Here is a 24,206-nt window from a genome sequence, read left to right as displayed (position 1 = left end):
GAGCGTATATTTTGGGGGTCACACTGCCCGGGGACCACTTCTGAAAGAATGTGACTCTGGTGACTTGACTCCCCAGTAAAAGTGCTTTAAGCTCAAGCGCAGGCAGGAACCTGGCCCAGCTATCTTCCAAGAACTGAAGGCTGACAGTCGGAACGTGAACTGAGAAAGTAAGGGTGGCCAAACAGGGCGACAACTGAGCAGATGACGACCAGGCGCCTACTGATACCAAATCATTGCGCGTCAGCGTCATGCTGACGCCCGCGACGACGGCAGAACTACCGCCCCCAGCAATGCTTGACTTCCGAGTCTGAGCGTCTTCCGTGCCGAACTACAGCCTCCGGCATGCACTGCAGCGTCCGCCCCTCGCCAGAAGGCGGGGCCTGGGAGAGAGGCGGCCGCGCCGCCGTGCCCGCGGGTTCCCACGGTCCCTTCCGCCGTGGCGCTCTTCCCAACCCCGGACTGGCTAATTCCGGGGTTCAGAGACTGCCGCTCGCGCTCCAGCGCCACCGCTCCCTCAGGAGTAGCCCGGGCAGCGCAGCCCGCCCGACTTTCCGTCAGGCTTTGCCGCCCGGCGCGCCGTCAGTGACGGCATGCAGGGGGTGGGCGTTCCGGCTCGGGAGGACCCCGCCGCGGCCCCGGAAGCGCCTTGTTCTGAGCGGCGGTGGCGGCGGTCGCCGGGATGTCTGCGCGGCTGGGCGGCTGACAGCGGAGTAGGAACGGGCCCCGTGCCCGGAATCTCGGCTGCCGCTGCTAGAGAGCGGCCTGCGCCATGGCCAACTCAGCCGCCTCCTCAGAGCATTTCGAGAAACTGCATGAGATCTTCCGCGGTCTCCATGAAGACCTACGAGGGGTGCCGGAGCGGCTCCTGGGGACGGCTGGGACAGGTGAGGCGGGGTCAGGCTGAGCCCAGGGGCACCCAGCTCCGCCAGCTCTGGGAAGAAGAGCTCCCACCCCCTTCCCAGACCCTCCCTCCCTTCTCTCCGCTTCTCATTCTCAGACACGCCCCCTAGGGCTGGCTGGGTCCTGGCGCCCAGGATCTCTCTGCCGCCCCTTAGCGTGCTCAGGGATGCACCTCGGAGTGTCATCTCCCTCTTGATCCTCCTGTAGCCTTCAGATTTTTCTCGTTTCATTTTCACTATGGCAAGAAGAGAGTAGGGGACCTAAGCCTGCGATCCGGTATTTGAGTAGAATTGGGTTTTCTTTTGTAGCTCTCTGTTTTTTTTTTTAAATATCTTTATTGGAGTATAATTGCTTTACGTTGTTGTGTTAGTTTCTGCTGTGTATTTTGTTTTATACATTTAACAGTGTTATTCTCAAAAGAAGTCCGTAGTTTTCACCAGATTGGCAGAGGATCTGTAGCACAAAAAGGGTTAAGAACCCAAGGGAATCATAACTTTTGGGGTTGGTAAATAACCAGTCGTGAGGGGGATTGGTCTTTAAAATCAGGATTGTGGTCTTTAGGAGTGGTCCCCTTATGAACTCTCTGCTTAGACTGTCTCTTGCCCCTTGATTTCAAAATTCAGAGTGCTGCAAGCTTTGCTTGGAGGAGCTAAGAGTTTTCCAGTTGAATCTGTGTAGGAAGGTCTCCTATAGTTCTTTGCCTTAAGAAAAATAGATCTTGATGGCAAAGCAGATGAGACTTTTATTGCTTTTACTTAAGTGTCAAAGCTTGAGTGTTTGCTCTGTGTGTTACCCAAGGTCATATGAATTGAATGACTCTGGTGAGAATGAAATTCATACCTTTGTTCAACGTTTACTGGGAGAGGCTGCTGTGTGCCAGGCACTGTCCCTAGATGCTGGTAATATTGCACATGACAGTGAAGAGACTTACAAATCTCTGTTCTGATGGGTCGATGATAATATATAAATATTAAGAGGTGGTGTTAAGGGCAATACAGGAAAATAAAGCAGGGCCAAGGAATGGGGGGGGCTCTAATTTTAAATTGGGTGGCTGTGAAAGGCCTCTTTGAGGAGGTGGCATTTGAGCAGAGACTTGAAGTAAGGGAGTAAGCCACGCAAAAATCTGGGAGAAATGAGTGTCAGGACAGAATAGTACTGCAAATGTCCTTAAGCAGAAATGAGCTTGGTATGTTCTAGGAAGAACAAGAAGGCCAGTGTGTTTGGGGTGGAATGAGCAGGGGAGATAGTTAGTGGTAGTAGATGAGGCTTTAAAGAGGTAGGCAGGGCCAGATTGCATATGGGCCCTTGTACACCAGGGTGAAAGATGTGCATCTTTTTCTAAATGTAGTGGCTTGCAGTTAAAGGATATAGAACAGGAGAGTGATGGGATCTGATTTACATGGTTGAAAAATAGACCGTTTTTTCAGCCTTGTGTTGAGTTAAATTTTGCAATGTCTATTTCTGTAAGGCTAAATAATGCCAAAGGACATTCTGTTTTGAAAATTAGAAAACTGAGTTAGTTATATTCACTTTTGTCATCTACCTAAACTTCTAATTCCTGCAAAGAGGACACTCAAAAAGGTGTGAATTTCTACCCAAGTGCAAAATACTCGAACACGAGTTGCTGGTAATGCTTTGTTCAATGAGTAAGTAAATAGAATATACACATATCCGCGGGTTATAAGAATTTCAACAACTTTTAGTCTTCTTATTCACTACTTTATTCATACTTCTCAATAAGTATTTGTCGAATAAGTTGAATTTAATTAAGCAAACACACCAGGCCTCATCTCTGATTCCTCTTTTTTCTAGTCCTGAGACTACTTCGTAGGCTTTCCACCTATGAAGCTTTATTTTCCACCATGAATTATGAAGCACTGAATAATGTACATAACACATCCCTTGCATTTAGCTTATGCTCTGTAATTGAATTCAGTTTTTTCAATAAACATTTATTGAGAATTATGTATCAGTTAGTGTCCTGAGCCCCGAGAAGTTCCAAGAGTTCTTTCCTTAAATGGGAGCAAATTTACCACAAAGTGTGTGATGAGTCCTAAGATAGTTTTGAGACCATGACAGAAAAACCTAACATGGGCGTAGGGGAGCAAGAGGGAAGCTTCACAGAAAGGGGAACTTCTAACTGAGTGTCAAGGGTTGAACAGGAGTCTGCCTGAGAGGGGAAATGGGAAGAGGCAACAAAGGAAGAAAAAAATCAAATATTCACAACTATTACTGGAGCTTAAGATATGTGTGGGACCTAGAGGGTTGGGATAGGGAGGGTGCGAGGGAGATGCAAGAGGGAGGGGATATGGGGATACATGTATACATATAGCTGATTCACTTTGTTATACAGCAGAAACTAACACAACATTGTAAAGCAATTATACTCCAATAAAGATGTAAAAAAAAAAAGATTCTTAATAAAGAGTGGCTGCCACTTTCATTAAAAAAAAAAAAAAGGTATGTGTGGGAGAATAGTAATAGATGAGGAAAGTAAGACACAGCCAGACAGTTAAGGGACCTAAGTGTCACATTAAGACATCGAGACTTGATATGGAGAATCAGTAAAGGACTTCAAATAGCTGACTAATATGGTTAGATTTAATTTTAGAAGGAGAATGCTGGTGGCTGAGTAGAGGATGAAAGAGAGGCACAAGACCATGTTAGGAGCCTTTATGGCAGTCATCTAGGTAACATGGGAATCTAGAGAGTCCCAAATCCAAGAGGTGATTCTGGACAGAAATTAACCATACTGATTGGACATGAGGAGTGAGGGAGACAGATTCAAGAATGTCTGCATTTTCTCACTTGGTCAGTTGAGTGAATGATAATTGTAAGAAATGTAAGAGTAGAAGCAGGCTTGTTTGGGTTGTGGATGAGAACATCAAGAGTGATTACATAGAATAGAGAACGTATGTCCATTCTAGCCTGACAGATATTTCTTCTCCTACCATTAAAAATAACATTTATGAAGAAGATACATGAGTTGAAAGGCAGTGTATTGTAATATTTAACAGCAAGGATTCTAGAGCCAGACTGCCTGAGTTCATATCCTAGGTCCACCTCTTAATAGCTTGGTGACCTCGAACAACTTACTTTAACATAATGAGTTTCCCTTGCAAAATGGGAATCAGTCATTATATTTACTTCATAGGGATTTTTTGAGGATCAAGCGAGCTAATATATGTAAAGCCCTTAAAATACTGCCTAACAGTAGTAACAGCGATTAGCCATTATTCCTATTGTATGTGAAATTGGATATTTTATTTAAATAAAACATAAGAATACCAGCTCTGTATACAACTACCCTTACCTTGCACTACTTTCCCTTTTTTTCTAGAGCACGTATCTTCTAACACACTAGACACTTCACATAGTTTTTTTAATTAATTAATTTATTTATGGCTGCGTTGGGTCTTCGTTGCTGCGTGCAGGCTTTTCTCTAGTTGTGGTGCGTGGGGGCTACTCTCTTGCGGTGCGCGGGCTTCTCATTGCGGTGGCTTCTCTTTTTGCAGAGCATGGGCTCTAGGCACGCGGGCTTCAGTAGTTGTGGCACACAGGCTCAGTAGTTGTGGTGCACGGGCTTAGTTCCTCCACAGCATGTGGGATCTTCCCGGACCAGGACTGGAACCCGTGCCCCCTGCATTGGCAGGCGTATTCTTAACCACTGCGCCACCAGGGAAGCCCAGACACTTTACATATTTATGATATTTATAGTATATTATTTGTCTTCCTTTCAGTAGAACAGTGGTTTTCAAAGTATGATCCCTGAACCAACAGCATCAGCATCATCTGGAAACTTGTTAGAAATGCACATTCTTGGTTCCCACCCAAGATTTATTGAATCATTAACTGTTTTAACAGTGTATTTTAACAGCCCTCTGGGGGATTTCTGATGCCTGTCAAGTTTGAAGGCCACTGAACTAGGACATAAGCTCATCAACACATGTTGTTTCTTTCTTTCTTTTTTTTTTTAAATACATGAAGCCTCTTGATTTTTATTTGTGAGCCACCAACTCAGATATTTTTTGTTTGTTTTTGTTTAAGTTTTTTTTTTTTTTTTTTTTTTTTGCGGTACGTGGGCCTCTCACTGTTGTGGCCTCTCCCATTGCTGGCCTCCGGACGCGCAGGCTCAGCGGCCATGGCTCACGGGCCCAGCCGCTCCACAGCATGTGGGATCTTCCCGGACCGGGACACGAACCCTTGTCCCCTGCATCGGCAGGTGGACTCTCAACCACTGTGTCACCAGGGAAGCCCCCAACTCAGATATTTTTCAAATGCTTTACGGACCAAACAGAGCAAATCTGCAGGTGAAATCTGACCTGCCAATTTAATCTTCTGTAGGTATGTTCAACAGGTACTCATTGAATGAATGCTTATGTACAAAACTAATGATTTGAAAATCAAATCATGGTTTTCTATTAATTACATTCCAATTGTAGAGACTACTTTCTCCAGAAGAAAATGTTGGCCTCAGTCCATAAAACACTGCTTAAAATTTTAACATTTACATGAGAATCATTCTTTTGTTAATGGGAAACGTAAGCAAATCTAATTCTAAAAATGACCCCTGAAGAAGTTAGTTAAATGGATCAGTTCACTCTTATAGATGCCTTCTCATATGATATTAAAAGGATCACACAGCCAGCATGTATTGGCATTCTTGTTTATTTCTTGTTACTTAAGTAACAAGAAGAAGTTTAAATGTTTAAACTGCTTAATTTGATTCTTTTCATGAAGGCATTTAAAACTGCTATCAGCCATACTGATATCTCTTTCTTTGAATTTCTATAGCACATGTTATTTCTTGTCTTTTTGATAATAGCCATTCTAACAGGTGTGAGGTGATATCTCATTGTGTCTTTGATTTGCATCTCCCTGATGATTAGTCTAGTATCTTTTCATGTACCCTTTGTCCATTGTATGTCTTCTTTGGAAAAATGTTTATTCAGATCCTCTGCTCATTTTATAATTGGATTGTTTGGGTTTTTGCTATTCAGTTGTATGAGTTCTTTATATATTGTGGATACTAGCCCCTTATCGGATATATGATTTACAAATATATTCTCCCAGTAAATAAATTTTTTCATTTTGTTGATAGTTTCCTTTTGCTATCCAGAGCCTTTCTTTTTTTCCAAGCAATTTATTTTCTGGTGTGTGTTTTTTGCCTTTTTTTTTTTTAATGTAGTTGATTTACAATGTTGTGTTAATTTCTTCTGTACAGCAAAGTGACTCAGCTATACATGTATATATTCTTTTTCCTATTCTTTTCCATTATGGTTTGTCACAGGATATTGAATATAGTTCCCTGTGCTATACAGTAGGACCTTGTTGTTTATCCATCCTATATATACTAGTTTGCATCTGCTAATCCCAAACTTCCATTCCTTCTCTCCCCTACCCCCTCTCTCCCTTGGCAACCACAAGTCTGTTCTCTATATCTGTGAGTCTGTTTTTGTTTTGTTTTGGTTTTTGTTTTGTTTTTGGTTTTTTTTTTGGCTGCACCACGTGGCATATAGGATCTTAACCCTTGCTCCCTGCAGTGGAAGCACAGAATCTTAACCATTGGACCGCCAGGGAAGTCCCTGTTTTGTTTTGTTTGTTTTTTAGTTAATTTATTTTTGGCTGCATTGGGTCTTCATTGCTGTGTACAGGCTTTCTCTAGTTGCAGCGAGCTAGGGCTACTCTTCGTTGCGGTACATGGGCTTCTCATTGCAGTGGCTTCTCTTGTTGTGGAGCATGGGCTCTAGGCACATGGGCTTCAGTAGCTGTGGCTCGCAGGCTCTAGAGCGCAGGCTCAGTAGTTTTGTGGCGCACGAGCTTAGTTGCTCTGTGGCATGTGGGATCTTCCTGGACCAGGGCTCGAACCAGTGTCCCCTGCATTAGCAGGAGGATTCTTAACCACTGCACCCCCAGGGAAGTCCCCCTGTTTTTGTTTTGTAGATGTGTTGATTTGTATCGTATTTTAGATTCCACATATAAGTGATATCATATGGTATTTCTCTTTCTCTTTCTGACTTACTTCATTTAGTATGATAATCTCTGGGTCCATCCATGTTGCTGCAAATGGCATTTCATTCTTTTTAATGGTTGAGTAATATTCCATATTTTATATATATATATATATATATATATATATATATATATATATATTTATACACACACACACCCCACATCCCACATCTTCTTTATCCATTCATGTGTTCATGGACATTTAGGTTGTTTCCATGTCTTGGCTGTTGTGAATAGTGCTGCTGTGAACATAGGGGTGTGTGTATCTTTTTGAATTATAGTTTTGTCTGGGTATATGCCCAGGAGTAGGATTGCTGTATCATATGGCAACTCTTTTCCATACAGTTTTCCATAGTGGCTGCACCAATTTACATTCCCACCAACAGTGTAAGAGGGTTCCCTTTTCTCCAAACCGTCTCTAGCATTTGTTATTTGTAGACTGTTTAATGATGGCCATTCTGACTGGTGTGAGGTGTTACCTTATTGTAGCTTTGATTTGCATTTCTCTGATAATTAGTGATGTTGAGCATCTTTTCATGTGCCTACTGGCCATCTGTGTATGTCTTCTTTGGAGAAATGTTTATTTAGGTCTTCTGCCCATTTTTTATTGGGTTGTTTGGGTTTTTTTTTTTTTTTCTTTTTTTTTTTTTTGCGGTACGCGGGCCTCTCACTGTTGTGGCCTCTCCCGTTGCAGAGCACAGGCTCCGGACGCGCAGGCTCAGCGGCCATGGCTCACGGGCCCAGCCACTCCGCGGCATGTGGGATCTTCCCGGACTGGGGCACGAACCCACGTCCCCTGCATCGGCAGGCGGACTCCCAACCACTGCGCCACCAGGGAAGCCCTGCCCTGGGTTGTTTGTTTTTTTGTCGTTGAATTGTATGAACTGTTTGCATATTTTGGAAATTAAGCCTTTGTTGGTTGCATCGTTTGCAAATATTTTCTCCCATTCCGTGGGTTGTCTTTTCGATTTATTTATGGTTCCCTTTGTTGTGCAAAAGTTTGTAAGCTTGATTAGGTTCAATTTGTTTATTTTTGTTTTTATTTCTATTGCCTTGGGAGACTGACCTAAGAAAACATTGGTATAATTTATGCCAGAGCATGTTTTGCCTAGGATCTCTCAGAAGCTTTTAGTTTGATGTAGCCCTGCTAGTTTATTTTTGCTTTTGTTGCTTTTACTTTTCATGCCAAATCCAAAATATCATTGTGAACATTCAAGTCTTTAATCCTTTTTGAGTTAATTTTTGTATATAGTGTAAAGATAGTGGCCCAGTTTCATTCTTTTGCATGTGACTGTCAAATGTTTCCCAACACCATTTATTGGAGAGACTGTCCTTTTCTGTGAGGGAACAGGAAACAAATATTTCTCTCTCTCCTGACACAGAGCTTCTAAAACCCTTGTAATTTCTGGGAGCACCTTTTATTCAGTGAGGCTGCTCTGGGTGGGCTCCTAGGTGGCTTCTGGATGGGAGCTGGTTACCAGAAAGACCAACCCATGATTAGAAGCTTGGATTTTCAGTCCTGCTCCACACTTCTCTGGAGACGGGAAAGGGGCTTCAAATGGAATTAATAATTAACCATGTCTATTGTGAGGGAAGCCTCCATAAAATTTCAGTAGTATGGGGCTCAGAGAGCTTCCAGGTGGTTGAACATATCCACACTGGGAGGGTGGTGCACCTCAACTCTGCGGGGACAGGAGGTCCTGCGGGACAGAACAGGAGGGGAAAGAGACCCTCCAAGACCTTGCCCTATGTCTCTCTTCATCTGACTTTTCATCTGTATCCTTTATCATATCCTTTAATAAACTGGTAAACCTAAGTAAGTGTTTCTCTGAGTTTTGTGAGCCTCTCTACCATATTAATTGAATCTGAGGAGGGGGTCATAGGAACCTCCAGTTTGTAACCAAATTGGACAGAAGTTGTGGGTAACCTGAGGACCTACTACTTGCAATTGGCATCTGAGGTGGTGGTGGGGCCAGTCTTGTGGGACTGAGCCCTGAACCTCTGGGATCTGATACTGTCTCTGGGTAGATAGCGTCAGAATTGAGTCAAATTGCAGGACACCCAGCTGGTGTCTCAGAGAATTGCTGCTGTGGGGAAAAAACCCATACATTCGGTGACCAAAAGTGAAGTGTTCTTTGTGAGTAGTAAAGGAGACACACGGGAAACAAACAACAGGAGGAAGGACTAAGTTTTTTCCTATACAGGAGAGAAAGATAGGAGGGAGAAAGACTGGGTTTTTCCTAATACATTTCCCCATTGTATATTCTGGGCTCCTTTGTTGTAAGTGAATTGACCATATATGTGTGGACTTACTTCTGGGCTCTCTTTTCCATTCCATTGAGCTTTGAATCTGTTTTTATGCCAGTACCATACTGTTTTGATTATTATAGCTTTGTAATATACAGTTGATCCTGGGTGCCAGCCCTCTGCGCAGCTGAAAATCTGAGTGTAACTTGTTGGCCCTCCTATCCAAGTTTCCTCATTATCTGCAGATTCAGCCAACCACAGGTTATGTGGTACTGTAGTATTTACTATTGAAAAAAATCTGTGTATAAGTGGACCCACCCAGTTCAAATCCTTGTTGTTCAAGGGTCAGCTGCAGTTTGAAATCAGAAAGCATGATGCCTCCAGCTTTGTTGTTCTTTTTCAAGATTGCTTTGGCTAATTGGGGTCTTTTGTGGTTACCTAAAAATTTTTGGATTGTTTGTTCTATTTCTATAGAAAATGCCATTCAGTTTGCTATTATTTTGTTGAGGATTTTTGCATCTGTGTTCACCAGGGATATTGGCCTATAATATTTTTGTGGTGTTCTTCGCTGGTTTTGGTATCAGTGTAGTGCTGGCCTCTTAAAAAACTTTGGAAGTGTTCCCTCTTCTATCATAAGCTCTATATTTTGTCTGTTTGGTAAATTATGTATCCTAAGCACCTAGAGCAGTGCCTAGTACATACTAGGTGCTCTATAAATATTTGTTGAATGATTGTATAATACTGTGAATTGTTGGGAAGAAAATAGTAATAATATATGATTGGGTATAAAAACTCAGTGTGATTTTATTTCTATTCTGCCATGTTTTCCACAGTTTCACCACTTTTAAACTCTATCTATATATCTATATATCTATATATACCTATTTAAAAAAAGGATAGGATAACAGACACAATGTGTCCTACTTTAGGAATTTTGTATGACAATGACAATCCATTAGCATATATGATAATTATTAATCCATTTAATATTACATTAAGCACCTACAACCATAATTTCTAGTCTTAGCTTCGCAGCATATGAAGATGTCTCTCCAGATACCTCAGACTGCTATAAATTCTTATCCAATTAATAGAGTAAGTACCTATAGTCAGGACTTTTAGTTTTAGTTTTGTAGCACCTGAAGGCACATTATTTTTTTTTGAAGGCACATTATTATTGAACATTATAAAATTATTGAAAGTTTTTCATTTTAATTCACTTAAATCTCAGTATCTATACGTGAGACTCCATTATTTTAGAAACCAGAAAAAATAATAACTATGAAGGATCATATGTAGCAGGTTGGTAAACACAATTACTCACTAACTGCAGAATTTTAATTTTTCCAACACTCTTCATATTCTTTGGTGAATTTTGTTTTTGCTCAGTTTTTCCTACCTAGGGATTTACTTTTAAAAAACAGTGGTAGTTACTATTTATTGAACCCTTAATATGCCTGGCATTTGTTATGTGTTTGTTATGTGTATTGTCTCTTTTAACTCTTTCAGACAACTGTACGAGGTCAGTACCGTTATATTTCTTATTTATAGTTGAGGAAACAGGCTTAGAAAGGATCAGGTAACCATGTGGTCTACAAAGAGGATGTAGGTCCTAGAAATGCCACAATGGGGCGCCAAAAACATTAATCACAGATTTTAAAGATCCTGGTGAAACTGAAGTTATTTCCACAGTTCTGATGGACCAAGGTTAGTCATTCTTGGGCTGGCAATTCAAATAGCCAGAAAGAAAGAGAGGCTGCCACCTTGGTCGAACATAAGGTAGGTTTCCTCTAGCACTTTCAGAGCTGGGTGTTTCCATTTTATTCCATGTCCGGGGCATTGTGCGGCCATCCACCCAGTTTACCAAACATTCAGCTTCAGAGTGAGTCAGTCACAGGTGAGGGGTTTGGGAAGGCATGTGGGGTAGGGGATAGTGTTATTTGGAGTAGCTCACTCTTGTTTCTGGTGTCTGTTCTACCCAGTATCAGTCCTGTTGTTTTGTAGTTGATTGTAGTGTTAATTCTAACTCCATAAAAAATTAAGAGGTTAAGAGGTTTGAACATATTATACCTGTATACCTGGGAGCACAAAAATGCCCCTCAACACTATAGTGTACAGAAGCACTGGGTTGGGAGTCAGGAGACTTGCATTCTGGAACTAGTGTTGCTACACATCTACTCCTTCTGTGGCCTTGGGGAAGACAGTTTCTGCAGGCTCTAATTTCCTCAACTGCTAAATGAGAAGGTTAGACTAGATGATCTCTGAGGTCCATCTCAGCTCTTATATTCATTGATTTCACAATTCTGAGTCTAAAGCATAAAGGAACAGCTATTGATACCTCTCAGTTGGGTAGGGGTTTAATCTCTTGAACCTTTAAAAGTATATAAGTTGTAGAGCACTCCTAGTAGAACGCATGCCTTATGAAATCAGATAGAGAGCAGAGTATTCCAAAAAGACTGAGAATAACAGAATCATGCAGGGAAGTTAGTGAAAGGATCAAGATTCTGTGTGCTGCCTCCTTCCCCTCCCCCAGTCTTATTTATGTAGCTACTTTCTTTGAGTCATTCTTAGGAATGCAGATTTCATGTCTTTTAACAAAGAAAGAATAATGGAGGAGAATTTATGACTAATAGAGATGTAGAAAAATCTAGGACGGGAATGCACTTAGAGAATACTGTCATCTTGGATCAGAAGTGAGTGTGCTGGAGTTTGGAGATGTGCCTATTCAGAGGAGTGACGACACTCAACACTTCAGTGAATGCTTGTTACAAAATAATATGATAGCTCTCCATGGAAGTGGCCATTCTTGATTCAGATATTATTTCACTGCTGATAGCTGAAAACGCAGACTACTCAAGGATAATAACAGCTGCTTTGGCACTTATTTCAGTTACATCATGGTTAGTCAAGATGTAGGCCATTTGCCAGGGCTGAACTTTCTCCTATTTTTTTTTTTTTTAAAACAAAAAACCCTGGGTTTTGGGCTTCCCTGGTGGCGCAGTGGTTGAGGGTCCACCTGCCGATGCAGGGGACACAGGTTCGTGCCCCGGTCCGGGAAGATCCCATGTGCTGCGGAGCGGCTGGGCCTGTGAGCCATGGCCGCTGAGCCTGTGCATCCGGAGCCTGTGCGCCGCAAGGGGAGGGGCCACAGCAGTGAGAGGCCCGCATATCGCAAAAACAAAACAAAACAAAACAAAAACCCTGGGTTTTGTGAGTGGTGTGTAGTGAGAAATAGTTTACCTGGAGTACCTATTTAGGGAATGTCACATGACAACGAAGGCAGCTTAGTAAAGGGTGCATTGTTGTTTGCTCTTGTAGGCAATAGCAGTGTCTAAGGAGTACCCTACCAGGTTTAGAGTTCTAGAAGCTATGGGATGTATAAAAGAAAAAGTAAATTTCTCTACTCAGAAGGATCTTGATCTCACGTTGAGAATATAGAATATACACAAGCAAAATGATTTATGATCAGTTGAAAAGCAGTGGACAGCTGACATGCTAGATGCTGTTGTGATTAACAAAATGTAAATCCATATAAAGCATTACAGTGGTGTTACATCGTACATGGTATTTGGCTTTAAAGTCAAGATGTGAGATGAAAATCAGGGTAAACAGAATTATCCAAGAAAATCTTAGGACAGCATGTCGAGTACCCATGTGCCATCCCTTTGTAAGCGCAACTCAGCTGTTTTTTTGGCATTGGAAAAGATTGCTCTTTCTTCAGTTGATGGAAGTGCTGGCTTGTATTTAGAAATCACATTGAGCTTTTTAAAAGACCGTGTCCTGGGCTTCCCTGGTGGCGCAGTGGTTGAGAATCTGCCTGCTGATGCAGGGGACACGGGTTCGTGCCCCGGTCTGGGAAGATCCCACATGCTGCGGAGCGGCTGGGCCCGTGAGCCATGGCCGCTAAGCCTGTGTGTCTGGAGCCTGTGCTCCGCAATGGGAGAGGCCACAACAGTGAGAGGCCCGCGTACCGCCAAAAGAAAAAAAAAAAAAAAAGACCGTGTCCTTATACGTGCTACAGTATGGATGAACCTTGAAGACATTATGGTAAGTGAAATTGTAAGATTCCTCTTATATGAAGTGCCTAGAGTAGTCAGATTCATAGACACAGAAAGTAGAATGGTGGTTACCAGAGTCCAGGGAGAGGGGAAATGGGGAGTTAGTGTTTAATGGGTATGGAGTTTCAGTCTGGGATGATGAAAAGGTTCTAGAGGTGGATAATGGTGATGGTTGCACGACATTGTGGATGTACTTAATGCCCTTTAACTGTATACTTAAAAACAGTCAAAATGGTAAATTTTATGTTATGTATATATTTTACCACAATTAAAGAAAACTATATCCCCAGATTGTGAACATAATTCCAAAAGATGAGTTCAAAAAATATTGTAGCAATGATAACTTTGTGGTAATAAGTAGATTATGTATAGATTTCCAGGGAGAAGATTCATTTGGATGTATACATTAAAAAAAACAAAAACTCCTCATAAATAGGACTAATTTTTGCTTGTTAGATATGCTTATTAGGGCTTCCCTGGTGGCGCAGTGGTAAAGAATCTTCCTGCCAATGTAGAGGACACGGGTTTGAGCCCTGGTCTGGGAAGATCCCACATGCCATGGAGCAACTAAGCCTGTGTGCCACAACTACTGAGCCCGCGTGCCTAGAGCCCGTGCTCCGCAACAAGAGAAGGCACCGTGATGAGAAGCCCGCGCACCGAAGAGTAGCCCCCACTCGCCGCAACTAGAGAAAAGCCCGCATGCTGCAACGAAGACCCAATGCAGCCAAAAAAAAAAAAAAAAAAAAAAAAAAAAAAAGCTATGCCTGTTAGGTATGATCTACCTCCTCATTTTATAACCAAGGAAGGAGGTTAGGTCCCAAAGAGATGAAGAGAATTATCCAAGCTTACATGTTGAGTCAGACCCAAAGCTAGAACCAGAACCTAAGCCCCTTTACTCACCAGCACTTCCCCCATACAGATGTTTACCAGGTGACAGCATGCCAGTACTCCCTTCATCATTTTTGCTGTGTCCAAGCACCATTTTTACTATAATTAATTATTTTGTTTATATATTTCATGTAAAATGCATTTATTTAATACATAAAGTTACTTTAAAAGGAAATTTTATATCACTACCTTAAATGGAAAATCTATAGAACCTATCTAAATGATCAGAAAAAATACAGTGAAGGCAAAACAGTGCTGTTTTAGTTAGATGTTATTGCTTTGAAGCTAAAGCCTGTTCTGTTTTTGTTAAAAGGGGAGATGAGTAATTTTTAGGTGTTAAAGACATACTAGCACTAAAATGATATGATGCAAAGTACTGAACAAGGAGTGACTTTCCCTGTGTGAGTCAGTGGTATTTTACGTCATTTCCCATACCACTGCCAGTGGGTGTGGCTAAGAAACTTGTGCTGTATACCATGCAGTCTCTCCAGCGAGCAGAGTAGGTGGGTTTTGAATTTGTTTTGCAGAACAGCAGTGGATAAGGGTTAACATAGAGATGTGATTTACAGTGGGAGTGAAAATGGGGACAAAGATTTCAGAGAACTAGTATTGTTAAACATTCTTATTGATGAAAGTGTGCCTGGTTCCTGTTAGGATGGGTGAAAAAAGACTGACAATGATTGATTTAGACCTGTTGTCTTTCCTAGTAGGGATGCTGTTGGTCTTTGGGGCCAGATCATTGTTATGCAGGACTGTCCGTAGCATAGATATTCTTGTTCCCTGGACACTTAATGCCAATGGTAATACCGTCCCTCTCCCTTCCCCCCAGTTACTGTGATAACTAGTTCCCCTATGTTTCTAAATGTCTTTTAGGGGTGATTAAGTACTATAGTAGTACCCGCAGGAAAGGAATGTGGAGTTTATTCTAAGCAGAGGGTATAGCCTCTAGGAATGTTTGGAAGCAGGACTGAGCATTGAAAACTTGTCTGTCTTTTCCAGAAGAGAAGAAGAAGTTGATCAGAGATTTTGATGAAAAGCAACAGGAAGCAAATGAAACGGTGAGAACAAGGAACAAGTCCTTATATCTTCTTCCTGTTTGTTGGTCTTTTCCAGAAGTAATGCTTGTGACCTGATCACAGATTAACTCTTCCTGTCCATTGATCTTGCTTTTGATTATTTCTTACCGAATGAGGCCAGTTGATGGGGCTGGGTGTTGAGGGGCAAACACAAATGGGTAAAGCTTGGAGACTCTCCTGAAATGAGTCTTTGATAATACATTGCTGCTGTAATAAGGACATTCTCATACTTCTACCTGGGTGGTCTTTTAAAATCTCATTTTAAAAGCTGGCCATTGAGGTCAGTTATTCTCCTTTGTTAAACTTACTGTCACACAAAATGGAGCTCAGAGGTGGTTCTAGCCATGTTCCCTTCTGGTTTTGGGGGGGTTTTTTTGTTTTTTTTTTGTTTTTTTTTTTTGGAGAGTGTTGAATTTTGCATATATGCCAGTGTGGTTTTTATTTTATTATTTATTTATTTATTTATTTATTTAAATTTATTTATTTATTTTTGGGGCTGCACTGGGTCTTAGTTTCAGCACGCAGGATCTTTCGTTGCAGTGGGCAGGCTTCTCTCTAGTTGTGGCGTGTGGGTTTTTTTCTCTCTCTAGTAATGGCCTCTGTAGTTGTGGCGCGTGGGCTCTGTAGTTTACAGCACGTGGGCTTTCTAGTTGAGGCATGCGAGCTCAGTAGTTGTAGCTCGTGGGCTTAGTTGCCCAGCAGCATGTGGGATCTTAGTTCCCTGACCAGGGATCGAACCTGCGTCTCCTGCATTGGAAGATGGATTCTTTACCACACTGGACCACCAGGGAAGTCCCTATTCCCTTCTGTTTTAAAAGACAGGAGGGGGGCTTCCCTGGTGGCGCAGTGGTTGAGAGTCCGCCTGCCGATGCAGGGGACGCGGGTTCGTGCCCCGGTCTGGGAGGATCCCACATGCCGCGGAGCGGCTGGGCCCGTGAGCCATGGCCGCTGAGCCTGCGCGTCCGGAGCCTGTCCTCCGCAACGGGAGAGGCCACAACAGTGAGAGGCCCGCGTAACGCATAAAAAAAAAAAAAAAAAAAAAGACAGGAGGATTTGGTACCTTGGGCAAGGCATGCATGGACAGGATGAGTTCCCAGTCAGGACCCAGAGCTTGTCAGATGTTGGTCCAGGTTGCTGAGCAGTTTAAGAACTGCTTCTCTCTTAATCTGTGCCTTTTCTTTAACAACAACAAAAAACAAAGAAACAAAAAGCAAGTTTTGCTCTCACCTTTTAGAAGTAAGGGTCCTCTGTCCTCCATATCATTGTGCTCTGGCTTCAGCAAAACCTTTTAGGAGGCTGGAGCTAAAATCCAGGTCCCTGGTAGTACTCCAAAGAAATAGTTGCCCCTAGTATTTGCTACTCCAGAGTAGACTGAAAAATTCTTTTTAAGCCAGAGAACTTCTTTATTGCTTGTTGAAGAACAACTTCCTTATCTCAATGCAGTTCTGAGAAGGTAAGCTTATCTGCATCCTTTTCTCTATTCTGCATCTATTTTAAGAAGGATCAGCCTACCAGACTGTGGAAACTATCTCCTTCATAGTGGGAGTACCAGAAACTTTTCTAATACCTGTGTACAGCTGGGCATATCCATGATACCTGTTACAGAGCCAGTCTTCTTTTTCACTTAACATCTTGGTAGCATTTCAAAAACCGTTTAATTAATACCAATTTATTTGTTTGGGGCTTAGATACTTTCTTTCCCTGAACTTAAAAAAATTAACCAGTCCTACTCTGGCCATCCCAGACAGACGGCTTCATGTAAATTGGGTCTAGGTGTTACAGTTTACTTATCCCAGAAAAATGGGAATGATTTGGACCCCTGGTTATTCTGACATGGAGACAAACAGTTGATTTTCAGAAGGAGGAGGAAGGGAAGAACTTTGATGCCATACCCCTAGCATTTTTAGTACAGTAGATCTCAGAGTGCTTCATGAAAGCACTTGAACCATAACAGGCTAAGAACTTGGTATACTGAAAAGAGAGTTTGAAGATTTTTGAATCCTGACTTCTCTTGTTATGTAATCTTGAGCAGGTTTCATCAAGTCTTATATATGAAGTAGAAGTAGTATTTCCTACCTTATTGATCTGTTGTGAGGAATAAATGAGAGAATGCATGTAAAAAATGTTTAATAAGCTATAAGGTACTTGTTAGTTTTCTCACTCATTCATCACATACTTTTTGAAGGCCTGCTAGGCACTGTGCCAGGCACTAAGAGTAATGAAGTGAACGTGTCACATGTGGTTCCTGCCCTCCTGGACCACATGGTTGAGTATTTATTTACGGTGGTCTGTGGTTTGATTAGTCCAAACTAGACATATTACCCATATGAGAGAGAACAGAAGCAGGCCATCTACTCACTACTTCCTGCCTTCCTAGCTGGCAGAGATGGAAGAGGAGCTACGTTATGCCCCCCTATCTTTTCGTAACCCTATGATGTCTAAGCTTCGAACCTACCGGAAGGACCTTGCCAAACTCCATCGGGAAGTGAGAAGCACACCTTTGACAGCCACTCCTGGGGGTGGAGGAGACATGAAATATGGTACATACGCTGTAGAGAAGGAGCACATGGTAAGCTTCCCTTGCTGGTCTGTGGCGCAATGATTAACCGTACTGTAGAGTACAGTTCATGTTATCAGTGCATACTTGACTTTTTCCCACTTTATCCTCTTTCTTGCATCCAATTCGCCTTCTCCCCTTGGGTGCCCACCTCTACTGAATTTAATGCAGATCATTCCAAACAATTTGCTTGTTTAGATTTCTTTGTATCCTTTATGTATAAAACAGTGCTTGGTGTGTAGTGGTGATATACAAGTGTTACCTATTCATATTACATCTGGACTCTGTAGTCTGACTCATTGATCCAGTTTCTTTCTCACATATGCCCCCAAAGTTCAGTTAGGCTTTTAATTTATCAGAGTATTGTTACAAAATTAACCCATGCTTTCCCTTACATTTATATCAGGATGGCCCAACAGCCCAGATACAGTAGAGAAAGCAGGCTGCTTCTTAAAAAGCGGGCTAACACCTTACTTTGTTGTGATAGAAAGTGAGCCAGACTGACTCTCTAGCCTCCAGTATTCTCATTTATAAAATTAGACTGACTAAGACGAAAACCTGTATTCTCAAACTGTCTAGAGAGCATAGTTAAAGGAATAAAACTTCACAAAGATTAAATTTTATGTGTTACATTTGGGATTATATTCCACAGCACAAAGTAGAAATGGCCTGACCAGTAATGTGGGAGAGAAGTGAACAGGGCCCACAAGTGCAGACTGCACGGATGTAGAAAGGCTAATGGCACAATTTTAAACAAATCCTATTTCATGATACATCCTGAATATAGTTTAAGAGATATTCAAATGATACTAGCCTAACATTCCTGATGTCAAAACTAGAGTATTTGAGAATGTTAAATTTTCAAAATTCACTTGTGAAAGGAGGGTGAGAAAAGGCTGGCAAGTAGAGCTTGTTAAAGTGAGATGAAAGGTGTATAGTGACTTTGGTCATTTGTGACCCAAAAAGCCCTGAAAACAAAAAGGGGGAAGATAATTCCAAATAATAATTTTGCTTTAAAATTATTAGTTTCAGAAACTATTTAGAGATACAAACCACCTGCAGTAGAATTATTGTTCCGAATCTGGGGTTGATTTGTGTGACCTTACTGTCTCTTCCTGCTCTTTCTTAAGCCTAATCAGTTGAAAATCCCCATCTTTTATTTTTCAAAACCCTTTTTCCTGCTGCTTTATAAGCCAATGTAACTGGGATTTATTTCAGCCTTATTCAGTGGTTTCCTCATCCACTTGTTCATATGCCATATATGAACTGAAAAGCCTTCTTGTTGCTCCTGATCTGGGGATGCATCTTTTGCCTTCTTGGTGGTGGGATCTAGTGCTAATAGTCACCTGCTCAGTAATAGGCCTTGTGAGCCAGCTCTTTTTTGAGTGTGTGCACATGCGTGCTTTGAATAGCTGAGAACTTAGAGCTGCATCCATTTCTGTCAGTGGTTATTTCTGGCCTGACAAAGGCTACTTCTGTCCTTATGCCTTCTGTGCTTAGGATTATAGGTGGAATAAAACTTTGGTGGAGATTTAGAAATAGGGTGCTCGGGAAATTAGGGCAGCTTTTTTGGCTCCAGATATTACCTTCCCTGAGAGCAAATCACCAGTGCAACAACTTCAGTTTTTGTTTTCTGTGCTTGGCCTAAGGTGAAATTCTTTTGGAGGCTTACCAAGAGTGTAGCCACTTTTTTCCCAGAATGTGGTAGTGTCTCACACTTTTCAATGAGTTCTATATGTGCTGAAAACAAATAGCTTATTCATGGTCCCTCAATCCTCAATACCAATCAGTGGGCATTTTCAGTGAATTAAACTATTTCTAGGGCGGTAGAGTTCAGTTGGTTTGCTCTCTCAAAATTACAGGCTGTATGCATTTTGGGGAAGCTACTGTACCCCACATCAGGGCCATTGCCTCTCAGAAGTTGCTAGTCCAGAAAGCACATGAACCAGTTCAAATTCATCAGGAGCACAGGGAAAATGCTCTGATGTGTTTAATCCTTTTCTTGCCTCACTTAAGTGTAAGAAGCAGTGAATTGGGAGGTATTATGATCCTAGATTGAATCCCAGGTTCTCTTTTAGTTTGATTTGTTAGCATCTTTGGTTGCCTTAAAAGTAATGAAAATTATTGCACACGATATTCCTTCTTATAACTTCATTTACAATGGAAGAAGTATAACATTTCCCTTCCATACTGCTATCAGAATCGGCTACAGCCTCAAAGGGCATTGCTTCTGCAAGGCACTGACAGCCTGAACCGGGCCACCCAGAGTATTGAGCGTTCTCATCGGATTGCTGCAGAGACTGACCAGATTGGCTCAGAAATCATAGAAGAACTGGGGGAGCAACGTGAACAGTTGGAACGTACCAAGAGTAGAGTAAGTCTGAGTGGATGGGGAGAGGGGCAAGAGTGGGGAAAGTAGGTGGGCCCGTTACACCCTGATGCCTTGCTGGTGCCAGAAGCTACCACAGTTCCAAATTCAGGGTATGACCTTTTAGGTTCTTACTCTTTTCTCTGTCTGTAGTTTGCTTGGCTGAAAGATATCCCTTGGAAGTAATTTTACTTCTAAGATTTAGAAGTCATGGGGGGGGGGCAGGGGGGTGGACTGCAGAAATCCAATTTCTGCATTTATTGAAGATTGTCAAATAAGATTGTAGCCACTCCATCCTTTTACTAGGTCCTGTATTATGAATCAGATTTTCATTTCTCATATGTCTAGTAGAACATCTGCTATTCTTAGGAAAGCTAAGATCTCTTTAAGTAGATGATGCTTTCATGTCATTTAGAGCCAAGGCTATTTTCCACATGTCATAAAATAGTACTACTGACAATTTACAGATTTACAGCCCAATTCTGGGCTGTAACTCTTTACTGTTACCTAAGGTAAGGCAGATCATTGTGAGAAGAAAACAAATACTCAGGCCAAATGATGACTATACTGTGGTGTCTAATCTACTACACTCTAAGAGGCTCTGGAAAACAATTCCTTCCTTCCTTTCTGTACCATCTGCAAAGGAATTTTAAAATAGTACAACTTGCCAATGGATGCTGTATTCTTAAAGAGCGTGAGGCAGATCCAAACTGAAAAACAGATACTGTGGGCAAGACTTAGATATATGAGAAAATCATCTGAAATCCCCACACTGATTTTTCCAGCTTAGTAGCTGTAATTCTCCATTCTTAAAATTAAGTCAAAATGATGCCCCCTTCCCTCCTTAGTGAAAATCCACAATAAAGTACCGAATTCAAGTTAAGCTGTAGAGAAGGTAATTTGTTTTACAGATTGTGTGTTTTTTTCACTTCTGAACTTAACCAGGTGGATTAGTTGAACTTAAAAGCTGAGAAATGAGCTGAGAGATCAACTTAACAAGGTCGCTGGGGAACAGGAACAGATGGCAGGTGGGATCTGTTGAAATATCCTCCAGCTATATAGATTAGTAACAGGCAACCAAAAGGGAATAAAAAAGGCTTTAAAAAAATATTTAATTCCTTTCACAATTCAGTGTGTCTCTTAAAGGGATAAAGAAAAAAGGAGAAAGAACCAGATCGCAAAAATGGTAGTCCACCAGCCTGCAAAAACAAACATTAACTCAAGAGGCTCTTCTGGAGTTTGGCTGATGAAATTCAAATCTTAAGTTGCTCAGTTACGTCAGTTACTGGCAGGTACACTTGAAGACTTTGTTTTGAGTAGTCAAGGTGAAAGATTAGGCCAGTCCCAGAAGTCTCCCCACAGCAACCTTGGGATGTAATAATTCCTAGGCCTACTTGATGAGTACTAAACTATATTATCCTTTCCAGTTTCTTCTGCTTATATGCAGAGGCCATCATTTAAATTGATTTGATTTCTGGGAGTTTTTCAACATATACCCCTTAATGCCCACTGTCAATTTAGGAATGTTCAATTCTATAGTGTGTACTTTCGAAAGAAGGGGGAAATAATGGCTATTTTCTCTTCTCAGCTGGTAAACACAGGTGAAAACTTGAGCAAAAGTCGGAAGATTCTCCGTTCAATGTCCAGAAAGTAAGTTTTTAAAATAGTCACAAGATTAATTTCTCTTAATTCTAATATCTTTCAACCAAGAATGTCAAAGCTTTAAACAGTGACTAGCAAAGGTGCTAATAAAGCAGAAGAAATAAAAAATATCGTATAGTTAAATATCCCAGGACAAAGTCCTTTGTTAAAAGTATATATACTGCTCTGATTTAGAGCAGTGGAAACTTTGTCCATTGGGAAGGACTTTTATTTATTTATTTGGCTGCTTTGGGTCTTAGTTGCAGCGCGCAGGCTCTCCGTTGCGGCATGCGGGGTTTTTTTTTTGTTACTGTACACGCGCTCAGTAGTTGCAGTGCGTGGGCTTCTCTCTGGTTGTGGTGCGCAGGCTCAGTAGTTTCAGCGCGCAGGCTTAGTTGCCCCGCAGCATGTGGGATCTTAGTTCCCCGACCAGAGATCGAACCCGCATCCCCTGCATTGAAGGCAGATTCTTAACCACTGCACCACCAGGGAAGTCCCTGGAAGGACTTGTAATCCCAGCTTACTTTCCTTAGAGAAGACAGCACATGGGAATAGAGCTTCATATTCCTGGGAATAAATCTGTAAAAACTTAATTAGAAAACTTTTCACTGCTACTGCTTCGTACTTGCTTTTGGCTCTGCTTGCCCTTCATGGGAGTCAACCCCTTATTTGGGAGTTCTGTCTTGTTAGTAGGAATTGACTTAAAAAAATACAAAAAACGTTAAGTGCTGACAGCAACAAAACCAGGGGCAGAAAGGAAGTATTGCCACTGAGGCTGAATTTGGGGTAAGTGGGTGTAGGTATGCATGAAACAAACTACAGCCGAGTCATGAAACAAGCAGGAGCGTGAGATTTTCCTAAACGGTGGCAAATTCCTTGTGGAATAGGGAAATACATTCAGTTTAGAGTGATGAGATTTTTTGTGTTAAGAAAAGAGTATACGAGCTTCAAAAAATTTACTTTTATAGTAAATTTATAGAGGTACCCATAGAGGAAGAAAGTAAAAAGGGCAAGAAGTTCACAAGAGATTGAAAGGCACTACTCAGCTTCTAGTTAGTTACTTATCCTGAAGCAGGAACCCCTCTCCCCACCCGAGCTGGACTTCAGCACTGGAGTGTCTGTCGCCAACCCTTCTCCTAATGTGTGCTCACAGCTGTATTATGTAATCAATCAGTGCAGCTCTAGATGGTTAGTGAGTTTATATTTCTGCTGTTTTGAAATATGATTCAACCTGATTTCAGAAATGGTGTACTTCTTCATATGTATATTTAATATTTTTCGAACTAGCTGCTCATAGAAAAACTTTTTAAAGTGAAGTACTAACCACCATTTGAAGACATTGTAGAAAAAACATTTATATGCTTTGGTATCTATTGCCCCAATTTTCAATATTTCTGTGAGGTAGGTAGTAATTATTTATAAGTTTCTTTAGCTGGTAATACTAAGTGGCTACGTGATCAAAAATTCAGTCTGCCTCACAGTGTCTGGCCTTGGCCCCAGGTCAAACCCCTAAGTATTAAGAAAGAATGGAAAGAAATAGGTTATCCAGACTTCTGACTACATCCCACTTTGCTTCTCCTTGTAGAGTGACAACCAACAAGCTGCTACTTTCCATTGTCATCTTACTGGAGCTAGCCATCCTGGGAGGCCTGGTTTATTACAGATTCTTTCGCAAGCACTGAACCTCCTACAGGGAACGGTTTGTGGACCAGGACTGTGACTCTGTGAATGGTGTTAGAGACGTGGAAAAATCTTACTGTTGCTGTGAGCTAACGGTTCAAGAAGGCACTGTGTAGCCAGACTGTGGGAGGAGGGAGGAAGATGGAAAACCACTTAAATGTGAAGGAACAGCAATAAGACCAGTATGATATACCAAGGTAGTAAATGCTGTTTATGACTTCTTTAAGTTTACATAGTGCTCTAACATATTAATACCCTGTGAGCTTCAAAAAAACCAAATACATTTACAGTAGTATTATCGGTCACCAGAATGAAGGGGAAGGAAACTTTACAATTGTGAGAATGCACAAATGTTCTCATTAAGGCAGTACTGACCCAGACGATCATTTAGTATCTGTCACCACAAATGCCTCCCAACTCTGGAATGCCCATTGCGACAGACAGACACGTGTCGCGCACAGTATTTCCTAAATTCTTACACGTTCTTCACTTTCCGATTCATCTGGTGAACTAGGAGTAGGAAGTTGGTCATAGACAATGTGCCCTCCCTCCCTTGTCTGCCCAAAACTTGAAGCAATCACATCCACTGCCAGGCTGGCTGTAGCCTTGGCCTCTTCCTCTGACGCAGCCAACCGAGGATTGACTTCCACAAGATCCAGTGCCGAGAGCAACCCTGAAAGAACAAAGTATGACCAAAAAAACTACTTTCAGTGAGAGTCGTCCCACCTGGGTAGAACAAGCTAAGGTAAAAAACAAGTTATTTTCTATAAAATTATCCA

At 41.7% G+C, this 24,206-nt stretch overlaps 2 protein-coding genes across 3 annotated transcripts in view; one reads left to right on the top strand and one right to left on the bottom strand.

Annotated features, from left to right (window-relative positions):
* The first annotated feature begins 424 nt into the window (after positions 1 to 424).
* The window catches only part of VTI1B (vesicle transport through interaction with t-SNAREs 1B), a 27,084-nt gene continuing 3,302 nt past the window's right edge, over positions 425 to 24,206 (top strand). Inside the window, exons 1-6 of one of the 2 annotated variants that reach the window (XM_032621849.1) lie at positions 425 to 884; positions 15,105 to 15,163; positions 17,559 to 17,750; positions 19,939 to 20,112; positions 21,695 to 21,756; positions 23,333 to 23,658. In XM_032621849.1, coding sequence (XP_032477740.1) covers positions 770 to 884; positions 15,105 to 15,163; positions 17,559 to 17,750; positions 19,939 to 20,112; positions 21,695 to 21,756; positions 23,333 to 23,429 — 699 coding nt within the window. In that variant the 5' untranslated portion in view covers positions 425 to 769 and the 3' untranslated portion in view covers positions 23,430 to 23,658. Of the gene's footprint in view, positions 885 to 15,104; positions 15,164 to 17,558; positions 17,751 to 19,938; positions 20,158 to 21,694; positions 21,757 to 23,332; positions 23,659 to 24,206 lie in introns of those variants that run through there. The other variant, XM_032621850.1, reaches the window with a different exon arrangement.
* The window catches only part of ARG2 (arginase 2), a 27,401-nt gene continuing 26,812 nt past the window's right edge, over positions 23,618 to 24,206 (bottom strand). The window contains exon 8 of the mRNA XM_032621847.1: positions 23,618 to 24,100. Within this exon, the coding sequence (XP_032477738.1) occupies positions 23,895 to 24,100 (206 nt within the window). The 3' untranslated portion in view covers positions 23,618 to 23,894. The remainder of the gene's footprint in view (positions 24,101 to 24,206) is intronic.

The sequence above is a fragment of the Phocoena sinus genome, chromosome 2 (assembly GCF_008692025.1).
Source record: "Phocoena sinus isolate mPhoSin1 chromosome 2, mPhoSin1.pri, whole genome shotgun sequence".
NCBI lineage: Eukaryota > Metazoa > Chordata > Mammalia > Artiodactyla > Phocoenidae > Phocoena > Phocoena sinus.
The sequence above is the reverse complement of the archived record's forward strand: the minus strand, read 5'-3'. Positions and strand labels throughout refer to the sequence as shown.